Source organism: Poecile atricapillus, chromosome 14, assembly GCF_030490865.1.
Source record: "Poecile atricapillus isolate bPoeAtr1 chromosome 14, bPoeAtr1.hap1, whole genome shotgun sequence".
NCBI lineage: Eukaryota > Metazoa > Chordata > Aves > Passeriformes > Paridae > Poecile > Poecile atricapillus.
Genome location: NC_081262.1, coordinates 14,226,699 through 14,239,448, shown reverse-complemented (window position 1 = coordinate 14,239,448; position 12,750 = coordinate 14,226,699). Strand labels below are relative to the sequence as shown.

The following is a 12,750-nucleotide window of genomic DNA, read 5'->3' as shown; positions in this document are numbered from 1 at the left end:
CCCGGTGGGAGGAGCGCGGCGACGAGTCCCAGCCTGCCCCGCGGCCCCGCCATGAGGGGATGGGCTGCCGATGGCCGGCACCGCTCGGCAGGGCCAGCATCGCTTCGTGTTCCTAATCCAAAAAACCCAGGAGGTTCCTTCCCTGCGGGGGAATAGGGATGGAGGATCCTCCCTCCCTGGGAGGAGAGGCTGGGCGGTTTGGGGGTGAATTTCGCCCCCTTAATCAATCTCGAAAGAGGGGCAGTGAATGGGGAGGCTCCCCTGCTGCATCTCTGAGGAGGAATAGATCACAGAATCACTTAGGAAAAGACCTCGAGATCATCAAGTCAATACAAAGTTTACAACCAAACGCTTTTCTAGAATTGCAATGTAGGTTTGGTACTGCCAGGGGTTTCCCAGCTCCTGTGGATCCGTCCGAAGGTTTTGTGGGTGACCTGTGCCACGGTGCTTGGACTGGTTATCTCCAGGATGCTTGAGTCTCTGCAGGACTCCCTCTTGCTCCCGGCCGGATTCCTCCCAGAACAGGAGCCTTTTTCTCAGGAATTTTAAGTTTTCCCTTATCAAACAGCAGCTCCCTGTCTGTATCCCCCCTTTATTGGAGCCCTCCTCCAGCCTGACAGCGCACATCAGGAGACAGCGGCGCTGGCTCTGCAACCCCCGTTCCTAGAAAAAGCCTCTTTTTGACATTATTCCCAAGTGATGTAATGGGACTGAAGAGAACAAACCCCTGGCTGCCTCCACCTTCCCAGGCATCCCGAGGCTGCTCTCCCAGCCTACAGGGCCTTCCCACACCGCTGCTCTCTCAGCTGTATTTTGGGGGGGCAGCTGTTTCGGGGGAGGTAAACTCTGCATTCGCAGGAACAAGGAGGTGTTTGGGAAGGGTGCCCAGCCCGGCAGAACGTGCAGCAGTGCTGGGACAGGCCGGAGCATGGACTGTCTGGAATGTGGAATGTAAACAGAGTGTGTTACCAGCAACAGCCCAGCTACAGATCCCAACCGACCGTGCTGTCCCTTGGGAGCAGCAAACCCCACGCTCCTGCTGCAGCCCAGGGGCAGCTTGTCATGCTGGATCAAATCATACCTGTTCTCCACACCAACCTTCCTGGCAATCTGAGTTACCCAAACTCCAGCCTCAGCCTCTGTAGCCTTCACACAGCATTGGGAAGTGACACAAATGCCCTGCTCAGGAGTGCTCAGGCTGTGCTCCCAGCCCTGAGGAGTGCTGGCTCCAGGAGGGAAGGGCCTTGTGTCCCTCTAAGTCACCTGCCTGCCCACCTTCCTCTGGACAAGCACAGCTGCTGGATATTTAAGTATTTTCATGTCGATCTTAAAACAGTGGACATAAACACTGATTGCTCATTTGCAGGACAACTCCCAAAGACTGGCCTGAAATCTCAAGGAGGAATAATGAAGGTGAGCAGGGCTGGATCAGCTGGCAAAGGAGAGGAACCAGTTGTGATCCCGCTCACCCTGAGCTCTGCACAGTCAGCACGAGGTCAGCCAGCCCTGTGACCTCAAACAAAACACAGTAATTTCACCCCTTACCTACTGTTCATTTTCAATGCGAGCATGTGGTCCCCCCAGCACAGCACAGCCACTGCAGCTCAGTTAAGCCACACTTTTATTGTATTGTATTCCATGCATTATGTTCATGTTTTATAGTATGACAGAGGGAGGGATCAAGATAAATGTTAAACATAAACAAGAGCAGAAAGGTTGTTTGTAACAGGTCCTGAGAAGGAAAGGCACATCGTAACCACCGAATCCAACAGAACGGAAACCTTGGACAGAGGAAGACAATGCTGGAGAGCAGATAAGGGAGGGGTGTTTCAAGTTGGGGGCTGTGGAAGCAGGTTTGACAGCCACCTGCATTCACCCACCCACCAAAAGTCTGCAGTTCAAATGGGTTTGGGGAGCTCAGTATTCAACCAAACCACTTCCACACTCCTGTTGCCCGGGGAAAAGTCCAAGATCCCAAACTCCTCCAGGCTTAATCAGCACCAAGGGGCAGCACAGGTCTCAAAGCTCCTTTCTGCAGAGACCAGCTGGGAAAAGGCAGCTGGTGGGGAGGCAGGGAAGGGCTACCCAGCACCGAGGGACCCCGAGCCGGGTCCCACCCGGCCATGCAGGGTCACAGGAGCACCGTGGACTGCAGCAACGCTGGTGACCTGCAGGTATTGCTATTCACTGGCATTGAGGAGGAGGGAAGGCTGGGACAGAGCATGGACACAGCAGAGAAATGGTTGGCACAGACACTGGCACACGTCTCTGTCAGGTCAGACGCTGGGGGGGTTGTAGCACCTCGAAGGGAAGCAGCAGCAAAACCGTGTGCTGTGCCTGATTTAAGGCAGCGATCGCTGCGGGTGATCCAGCGCCGGGAAGCACGAGGTTCCTGCCAGAGCAGCACGAGGGGCTCCAGAGCCAGGCTGGGACACTGGGACACTGCCCAGACAGCACAGCACACCCTCCAGTGAGCTGACACAACAGGGAGCTGCTGGAGACTACACACAGTGGAAATGAGCACAAAACCAGAACAGAGGCTCACAGCACTGGGCTCAAACATCGCTCCTGAGCACCCAGCCCCGCTGTGGCAAAGACACAAGTGTGTTATCTTGGCTTCCAGGGGAGAAAACAGTTCAGCTTCACCTTGGAATCAAGAGAAGGGATGGTTCAGTCATCACAGCAGTACCAGAGCCAGCCTTGCTCCTGTAACTATCTGTTGAAGTGTGTTTTGCATGTTAAAGAAGGAACATTTAGCAGCCCAACTTTCTTCTTGAGTCCCTTTAGTTTGTTACCTGCCACCCTTTCCCAGTCCCTCAAAGCCACCCTAAAGGTCACAGCCTGGGTGAAATAAGCAGCAGGAGAGCAGAAATGAAGCAGAGGCAGGGCTGAGCTCGAGGCCTTTCCTGAGCAGCACAAGGCAGAGGTGGCTCTGCCCCCTGGCACAGGTGGTGGGCATGGGTAGGAGTCTCACAGCCTGCAGTGTGCAGGGCAGGGATGGAGTTTGGGAGGTTAGGAAGCCTGAGAGGGCTGCACTATGCTGGTGATGGGCAGCCCAAAAGCACAGGCAGGCAGCAAGGGTTCACCTCGAGCTGGTGGCCAGGGACAGCTCAGACTGAAATCCTGGCACAGGGTCTCCATCTCTGGCCACTCCAACCAGGAGAGAAGATTGTAGTTTTTGCCTCTGCTGCCATGGATTTTGTGCTGGGCTCTGGGAAAGGGCTGAGCTGTCTCTCACCTGGGGTTTCAGTCACTCCGTGGCACAGATTGTAAACTTTAGTCCCCGCTGAGCTAAGCAAGGTCTGGATTTGGTCTCCAGGTGAGAGACTTTCCATCTCCTGCCTGGCTGCAGCCCCCAGGTGCTGTTCAGGGCTGGGTGTGTTGAAAAACATTTCCCTCACCACAGCCCTGCCCTGGGACACTCCAAAATCCTGAGAGCTCAGTGTGAGATGCTCTGAGGTGTAGCTCAGGCCCTAGAAAACCCAGGCAAGGCAGGACAGGCAGCAAGCTGGAACCTGGCAGTGCCCTGCCATCAGGGTGTTACCTCTACATCTGAGTGTGGCAATGCTGGGTTGTGCTACAGAATTGTCATCCACGGAGGTAAGAGGGTGCTCCTCACAAAATGAGGGTGTTCCTGTTGCTGGCCAAGGTCCCCACGATGCCACCAGTGCCTTGAGCTTGGAGCTGTGAGGAGGCCACTGAGCAGACAGGTAATGCCATGAGCCAGGGCTTCTTTCCAAAGGCTGTAAGGAGAAACCATCAGAATCCACATGGACGCAGGCGCCTCTAGCACTGAACCCTGGAGATGGGCCAGGAGCAGTCCTGGAGGCCTCACTGCTGCTCTCAGGATGTCACGATGAGGCTGATCTGGAGCACTGACAGGGATGCAGAGATGGAGCAGATGGGGGGAATGAGGGGAGCCTTACTCTTCAGCTGCAGGAAACCACCCTGGTGCCCTTGGATGTCTCTCATCGCCTAGGCCAGGGCTGGATGTGGGGCTGGGCTCTTCTCCTGAGCAGGCTGTGCCCACACCAAGGGCAGGGAGACAGGAATAACAGTCCATGACCCTGTGGGGATGCCACTTTAGGGTTCTATACAGAAACTGGCATCTCCAAGGAGCAGCATCTGCAACTCAGCCACATTTCTTCCTCTACACAGACTCTGCCACAGCCTCTGCAGTCCAAGTCCACTCTTCACACAGGTCTTGTCTCTAGGCTCCAAGCTGTCCATCCCAGTGTCTCCACAACCAGTGCAGCAAAGCCCCCAAGGTGCCACCGTGGTCCACATGTTCTTGTATGATTGCATGTGGGCTTGGACACAGCTTGGTGCCCAACAGAGGATGGACCTGACACAGGGCTGGGGCACCTCCAGCGCTTCCCTCTGTCCCACAAAGCTTAATCCACAGCATCTCCCCAGCTGCCAGCAGGAAAGGGGGGCTGGTACCCCATGACCACACCTAACCAACATCCTCCAGCAAGTTCAGAGATGTTGCCAAGCAGAGGGGAGAGGATGAGGTGCAGAACAAGTCATCCCCTGGCCTTCCAATGGAGTTTGGTGGGAATATCACCCTCTTCTATCCCCTGGCTTGGGAAAAGCACTGGGGGGCACCACGTGTGCCCAGAGCCAGCCTGGCCCAGGGGCTGTAGCCATGCTCACACGTGGGCAGAGAGGAGGAGGTCGTGCCCACACTCACGCGCCGCGTGGACACGCTTAAAAAAAACGGGAATTGTGAGTGTGGGAAAGGGTTTCCTGAGACTGCAGAGAAGCGAAGGCCGCGTTGAACAGTCAGGGACAGCTGTGCTGGTGTGGGAGCAGTCCTGCCTTAAGGCTGCAAGTGTTCCAGGTACTGTGGCAGCGGGTTCTCCTTGACGTATTTCTGAATGTACCAGCACGTCAGGTGGGCCTTCAGGTCCTCCTCCACCACGAAGTCCAGGGCTGCCTGCAACCAACGGAGATCAGGTGATTTTACAACCTGCACTCCCAGCCTCTGCTCCCCTCTGAAGCCTCATTGGAGTCCTGTACCCCTCACCCAGATGGGGGAAATAGCAGGGGTCCCTCAGGTACACCCTGTGCAGGGCAGGTGGAGGGAGAGGCTTAAGGGGAGAGCAGAGCTGTCCTGCCACAGCCACCACCTCACCACAGAGTCCCCAGTTTAACCCTCAACACATCCAGCCCCATGGATGCTGCAGTGCATCATCCCAGCCCATCCTGTGAAGGCCACCTTCATCATCCCTTTGTCTCTGCTTAAAGGATCAGGGAGCAGCTGTACCCCAAAGCACCACCCCACCCTTGTGCTCATGGCTCCTCAGCTCTCCCTGCACAGCCCAAGGCAGGCAAAGGGCTCACGAGGGCAGTGAAGGTTTGAGAAGAGGGGTCTGGCTTGAGCTGAGGTGAACCATCAGCCCCTGCACAAGGGTTTTTTTGCTGAGAAGAGGAATGGGCCAGACCTGGGCGAGTGGCTGGATTTGCTGACACTTACCCAGCTCCTCTTGCCACAAGAAACAGGAATGTCTGAGCCCAGATTTCCATCTGCCCTGCCAGCCACCCCATCTCCCACCGGAGCAGGATTCCCACAGGGCACACGTGGGGTTCCAATCTGATGGGGCCTGGCTTCAGCCAGGATCTTTAGCCACAGCTGGGATGGCAACAGCTCTTGCCTTTGTGGGTGGCTGGGGTCATACCTTTGCCAGGTGCTTGGCTATTCCTCTCCCCCGGTAGGCATCCGGCACTTCCGTGTGCTGCAAGTCCACGATCCGCTTCCCCACGTACTCATAGAGCAGCACGGCCTTGTCGTGGCAACCTGAGGGGTGGGAGAGAGGGGTGAGGGCTGGGATGTCCCTGGGGAACCCACAGCAGGGGATGGGAGAGAGGATTGAGGGTCGGGATGTCCCCAGAGAGCCCACAGCAGGATGAGCAGTTTTGGGACTGCTACAGCATCCCTCGTGCCCATGGGAATGGATCTGGTGCTGGGTTGGAGACTTTGCTTCCAGTGACACCTGGATGTCCTCATTGCTCCTCACGAGGTGTGAGCAGAGCCAGATCTGCTTGGCCTTTCCAAGCCCCTGGAGCAGGAGCAAGTTTTTGACCCAGCCCTGAATCAATGACGCCAGCACAACACGTTTAGGGTAGGAAAGCAGCTGTGGGGAGGGAGGAGATGTGCTGATGGTGGGGTAGAGTAAAAAGAAGAGGGAGAAAACCAACAAAGCTGATCCAGGTAACAGCCAATTAATTTCTCCTCCAGCACAGGGTTTTTTGTTGTGGCACATGAAACAGGACAAGACTCCTTGGGTCTGCTGTTGCTGCATTGTCTAGACACGTTTTGGAGAAGATGCTGGGGAGGTGAATGCCACAAACACACAGGAAGGTGCACACAGGTGTGCAAGGGGGGCTGTGCACACAAATTTACATGTACACACACAGGCTTCCTGTTTCGACACCCTGACCTTTCTCACACAGCAGCTCAGTTACAGGAAAAAAGAAGTTTCAGCTCATGTATAAATCAGAGGAGTCAGAACATCCCTCTGGTTTCATCCACAGAACCTGAGCTTCTGCCTGCAGTGCAAAAGCAAGCGTTTCATTTCTAGAAAGTTTCTGTACTTAAAAGTGAGTTCCAGAAATGCAAGATCACAATCAAAGAGACAAGTTTGATTAAAATGATGGAAACTTTTCCTTCTCTCCAATGCTTTTTTAAGGCTGAAGGGCCGCAAAGTTCACCTGCATTTAGGATCTGCCTTAGCTGAGATCAATACACTCTACTTCACTGCATTTTAGCTGAAAAGTCCAGCCCAGTTTGCCTCATCCCTGTATTCAAGAGAAACTAGAAATGAGCCCACTGGAATTTTGTGTTTCCAGAGAAGCAGCTCAAGCTTTTTATTCCTGCTCCTTTTTTGCAGACACTCAATTCCCCTACATTGGATGGAAACCTTCACATTTCCAGCCCAAGTTTATTCCTGCTGGTTTCTGCCCATTCCTTCTTGTGCCAACATTGTTCTTGGGTGGACATAAATAATTTCCCTCTCTTCTGTTCCCCCAAGTATTTATAGGCTTCAGTCCTGCCCCTCTCAGCTCTGGTTCACCAAAAAGCCAAGCTCTTTGAGTTTCCTCCAGACAGAAAAGAGGGAGCACTGCAGTGTTTCTCCATGTGGATCCAGGCACCCCAAAAAAGCCAAGGGAGCAGGTGAAGCCCTTCCCCAGCAGCACAGACCTGCCCAGGCTGGGGCATGAGGTGCCCTCACGCTCACAGAGCATTTGGTGGCAGCTCTCAGGGGTGGCAAGGGCAGAGTTGGCAGCACCAAAGGCTGTAAAATGATCTTATAGCAGCAGCTTTCACTCGTTCCAGCCCTTCCACCCCACTCTCCTCCCAGGCTAAAACTTTCCATAGCCTCTGCCTGAAGCTTTGAGAAGTTTAAAACTAAATTGACAACAGAACAAAAGACCTTTTTCCTTTAAATACACTTTCAAAATATGTGATCTGTTTAGAAGTGTCACAGACACAAATGCATTTTAAAGCAGAAGGTGATGCAGTGTTTGGAGGATCTCAGACATATCCTGGACAGGTTTTTCCTCGATATTCCCTGTACCACAGCAGCTCCACAAACCCCCAGCCAGGACAGGAGCTGCAGAGTGCCACCAGGGCACAGGTGAACACACAGAGAAAGGATTTTACAACCATCCTGATTTTACAACAGAGAGTCAGTGCTGCTGGAAATTTGGCCCAGTTCAGAAAAACATGCCAGTTCAGCCAAGTGCATGATCACATCCACACACGCTCACCTTGGTGACACAGCACATGAAAACCAAGGGCACTCAGGGTGTGGTGTGGGCCCTGCAGCTCACAGCCAGGGCTTGGCACAAGCCAGCCCCGGTGCTGTGGGGTACCCCAGACATGGGGGGCTGCTCCCAGGAAAGCTGGGGGAGCTGGAAGCAGTGCTGACCCATCCTGGGGGTACCCAGCCCCAGTTTGACGCAATCACCCCCAAAGAGAGGGGGCACAAGCAGAAACCCCAGCAGAACAAGGCACAAGAGGCACCTCCTGCCAGCCCCCAGCCCGTGTCACCCCCTTGGGCTCTGGGACAGGAGTTTATCAGCCTGCACAGACAGAGATGGCACAGCAGGCCCAGCAGAGCCCCAGGAGCCTGCCCGTGGTGTTTGGCTCACTGACACTCCCCTCCAGGATGTGGAGTCAATGCAAATCAGCACAGGCAGAGAGGAGCAGGATGGCAGCAATGGCAGCACAGCTGGTGCCCTGCTCGCCCTCTGTCCCTCCCTCCACTCACAGGGGGCTCAGGGGAGGGGAAGCTTTTTTGGAAGCTGGGAAAGGGACCAGGTCTAAACTTTGCTCTCCATGGAAGGCTTCCAGCAGGAGCAGTGGTGGGCTCAGCCCTCATGCCAGACACAAGTCCCCAGGCTGCCAAGCAGAGAGCCCAGTCCCAGCCCAGCTGAGGAAGGGACACGTCAGGCATCTGGACAGACACAGGCACCCCACCCCAGCCCATCCTTCAGTGCCCCCCTCTCCTGGCACACACAAAGCACCTGCCCAGCGAGGGGAGGATGCAGCACTGCAGGACCATCCCTTGTCCCTTCTCCCTGTCCCCCTGCACCAGCCCCAGCCCTTGATAGCCCTCGGTGTGCCCAGGGCCCAGGCAGCGCCATGGCTGCTGCCCACAAGGCCAATTTCTGCACACCAGCCTTTGGAGCAGCCCCTGAGCTCCAGCCTCCTTGGAACACTGCTGCAAAGCCATTCCCTGGGAGCAAGGGCAGAGAACAAATGCCAGCCCCATCTCCCAGGAGCAGGGGGCAGCTCCGGTTTTCTGCTGCTGAGCCAAACAGCGCGGAAATGAAAAAGCAAAAGCTGCGTGTGGGGTGGGCTGAGAGGATGAGACGTCCCGAGGAGCTCTCGCTGCCTGCCATGGGCTGGCCTCACTCCCCAGAGAGCTACTGGCACGTTACTACGGAGAGAAAACACAACAGAGCACAACAGCCAGAGTGGAGACAGCACAACCCTGATGGAGGGGCCTCACTCGCAGGAATGGCAGCAGGGAGGGCTCTGGTTTGGAGCAGTTTCCTGTTTAGGAGCTCTCTGGAGGCGCCTGTGGCACGGGAGCAGCAGGGACATCTTTGATGCAGTGTCTGGTGACAGATCCCTTGGTCCCTGCTGCAAACTCAGCACCTTCCCCTCTCCTGGAAAGCATCTGCCTCATCAGGGAGGAAAGCTCCAAGGCAGCACCTGCTCCAGCTTTCCCAATAAACCTGAGCCTGGGCTCCTGGACAAGGAGCTCCTGAGACTCAGATGAGCAGTGGGCAAAGCAGGAGCTTCCAGCCAAAATCGTGTCCAAGCACAGCAGGGGAGGAGTGGGAGGTTTGGGAAGTGTGGTGTGCTGCACCCAAGTGTTGGATGAATGGGAGTCGGAATGTGCCAGAAGCCCGCACATCCCTGAGGAACTGGAGCTGCTCCACGCTCATGGTGAGCCTGACTGGAGAGCTGATGGACATCAAGAAGTCACAACAGCTGCTGCTAAAAGCTCTTCCCCTGCCCAAAACATCTGTGCCAGCAGCTGGACCAACCAGCCGACTGCTTTGGGGTGGGGGATCCCTTTGGGTTTCTTGTTTTGACCTGAAATTTCATCTCAGATCCAAAGAAATACCCAGCTATTCCTGACAAAACCAGCCTATATGATTCCCATGGAAGCTTTTAGCTTTGACAAATTGATGTTTTCCAAGAGTCTCTGCACAGGGAGATTTCTGGCTGGCTCAGGCTGTTAGTCACATCCTAACCCATTACAAATCCAGTTGGGCGTCTTTTGCCCTCCTCTCGAGGGATAACGAGACTCAGTGAGGTCTGGTTATAATCAGCTTTACTTTCAGCTTCTAAATGCTCCTTCATTTGGAATGCAAGGCAAAAGGGAACGTGTTCAAGTGAAGCAGCTGTTCCTATCAGAGTTTTAGGAGCTACTGCAGCAATGAGGGGAGGGAGGGGAGGAACCAGCAGAGAAAGGGAAGACAAGGCAAGCCCCAAAAAATCAAGTGCAATTCATCTCCCTTGTGCACAAGGAGGAAGTCCTGACACGAGGTCACACAGTGTTGCAGAGGCAAACACAGGATGATGCTGAAAATGAACACTTTCACAACCAGTTCACAGCTTTCACTGTCTCAGGCCTCCTGCTCCAGGGATTTCCAGAAATTCATCACCATGGAAAGTTTTCTACCCAACATCACATCGCCATAAACCACCAGCTGTCAAAGTCTGGCTGCTTGGTCCACGTGCCTGGTGCATCCATGTTTTCCCAGGGTATCCTCCCCACTTGACATTAAGCAAAAATAAGAATATCACAGGGAAGTTGGCCCTGGAGCCCACAAAGTGCTGCTCATCTCTGCTACAGTGCAGTGACACGGGACAAGACCCTCTGAGGGTCACGGGGGTCACTTTGATGCCAAAATCTGCATCTGACCCATTTGTTGTCATTCCCTGCAGGCAGCAGGGAAAACCTCCCAGAGCATTCCACACCACCGATGCTCATTGTGCCAGGAGCGACAAAGAGCAGTGCAGGAAATAAACACCCTGCCACGCACTCCCACAGAGATGTTATCTCCTGACCATCTTCCAGGGCTTGGCTGCTACCAGCAAGTGCCTCACAAGGAGGAGGAGAGATGGATCACCCACTCCACACGGATGTTAGTCAGCACAGCAGGACAGCAGCACACTGCTCAGCTCGGCTGCCTTGTGTGGCCAGTGCTCAACTCAAAAAAAAGAGCTCAGACTCCCTGAACTCCCAGATAAAACACAACTTTGAGCATGGGAATCCACCTGGGTGACGCCATGGCGTGACTGGATGGGGCTTGGAGCAACCTGGTCCATGTCTGGACACACAGACGGCATCCCTGGGCTGGAATGAGATGAGCTTTAGGATCCTTCCAACCCAAACCATTCTGGGATTCTGGGATTCCATGACCCCCTCCTGAATCAGGAGGTTCTGTGCTGATTCACACACGACTCCCACAGCTGATTGATTCTCTCCCTCTCAAAGTTCACCCTCTCCAGTCACGACTCATCCCTGCTCAGCCACCAAACGCTCCTCGGCCCATGGTGTGGCTGGCAGAGCTTTTATCCAGAAAACCACGATAAAAGATTACGTTTCCCTAATAATTGTTGACCCTTGGCTGTCCCCTCTATTTCCTGCACACACCAACTCCACTGACTGGGACAATGCTCTGGTGGTGGCAGTGGGGACCTGGCACCTGGGACCTCGTTTGATCTCGGGCTGAAATAAGCACTTGGTGAAATTGTTTTCTCCGCACCCGTCTCCTCCTTCCTCGCTCCACCACTGCCGAGCCTCCAGCCTGCACTTTGTAATTAGTGGTTGAAATGAAAATGGGGTGGGGGGGGAGGAAGAGAAGTCTAAAATAAAATCTGGGCTATTCCTGTTGTTTTATCGACAAAGCCTCCTGCATTCCCTATGATTTCTGAACTACACATTTCATGTATTTATTTTTTAAAGGCAGCTACCCTGCAATTTCTGCAGGGCAGTGAGGCAGTTTTACCCAGAGCAGTTCTCAGCACGACAAATGGGTAGGAAAGAGACGTTGGGATGGTTGAATATCTGGAATTACCCATTAAGACGAAGGCTGGGAAAGAATCAGGACACCACAGAGAAATTTAAGTGGCACCTATTTTTTTTTTTTCCTTTGTTCACTCCACCCAATATGTGACAGAGCTTTTTGGGGGTCACTGTGTCACCAGAGCTCCACAGTCCTGGTCCCATTGGTGGCTGTGGCAGCTTGGATCCTACAGAACCGTGGCACCCACCGTGCTGGAGACCCCGAGGGGCTTCCCTGAAGGAATTTCCCCAGAGGGTCCCCGTTCCCAGCGGGTACCGCAGCTCCTCATCACCCAAAGGCACCTGCCCAGGGCAGTGTCCCCAAACCTGCCCGTGCCACCACCGGGCTCCAAACACCGAGCCCAGGGCAGGGAACCGAGACAGCCCCGGACCCGGGAGAAGGTTTTAGGGTGCAGGAAGGGGATTTGGGGTGGGGGTCACACCGCAGCAGGGTGGAGAGCACAGGGGAAAGTGCTGCGGGACACAGCGGCACGGGAGGAACGGGGGAAATAGGTGAGAACAGGAAAAAGAGGGAGGAACAAGAATAAAAAGGGGGGAGAGCAACGAGGAGGAAGAACGGGGAGGGGAAGCGGGGGAGAGACGGGGGGGGCGAAGGGGGGGAAACAGCGAGAGCTGAAAAGGAACGGGAATCTGGGGCCGCCAGCGAGGCCGAGCCGTGGGCAGAGGGGACAGGTAACGTCCCGGGGAGCCCCGAGCGCCGTCCCTACCGTTGAGCCGCACGGTGAACTGCCGCCGCTTGCGATCGTGCTCCACCTGGATGGGGCAGCCCTGCTCCAGGAGGCCGAGCGGCGCCGAGTGCGCCATGGCGAGCCGGAGCCGGTGCCGGTTCTGGAGCTGAAGCCGGTGCCGGTGCCGGAGCCGGGGCGGAGGCGCGGTCGGGCCCCGGCGCGGCCCCGGCCGCAGGAAGCCCCAGCTGTGCGGCACGTGCCCGCCCCGCAGCCAATGGCCGCAACGCGCTTTTGTTTTGGTACGGCCGCGCGGCCCTTAAAGGGGCAACGCCGCCACAGCCGTGGGGCCCGCAGGCAGCGCCCGGCGCCCCCGCGCGGGCGGGCACCGCCAGCAGCACTGCGGGCACGGGACACGCGCGGTTCTGCACCGGGCCTGTACCGGTTCTGGATTGGTTCTGGATTGGTTC

At 55.5% G+C, this 12,750-nt stretch overlaps 1 protein-coding gene across 1 annotated transcript; it reads right to left on the bottom strand.

Annotated features, from left to right (window-relative positions):
* Positions 1–1,604: 1,604 nt before the first annotated feature.
* NATD1 (N-acetyltransferase domain containing 1) lies at positions 1,605–12,553 on the bottom strand. The gene is made up of 3 exons (XM_058849495.1): positions 12,323–12,553; positions 5,682–5,800; positions 1,605–4,939 (listed from the first exon to the last, which is right to left on the bottom strand). Exons 1-3 carry the CDS (start codon positions 12,417–12,419, stop codon positions 4,823–4,825), a joined length of 333 nt encoding a protein of 110 aa, XP_058705478.1. The 5' UTR covers positions 12,420–12,553; the 3' UTR covers positions 1,605–4,822.
* Between the last annotated feature and the right edge of the window lie 197 nt (positions 12,554–12,750).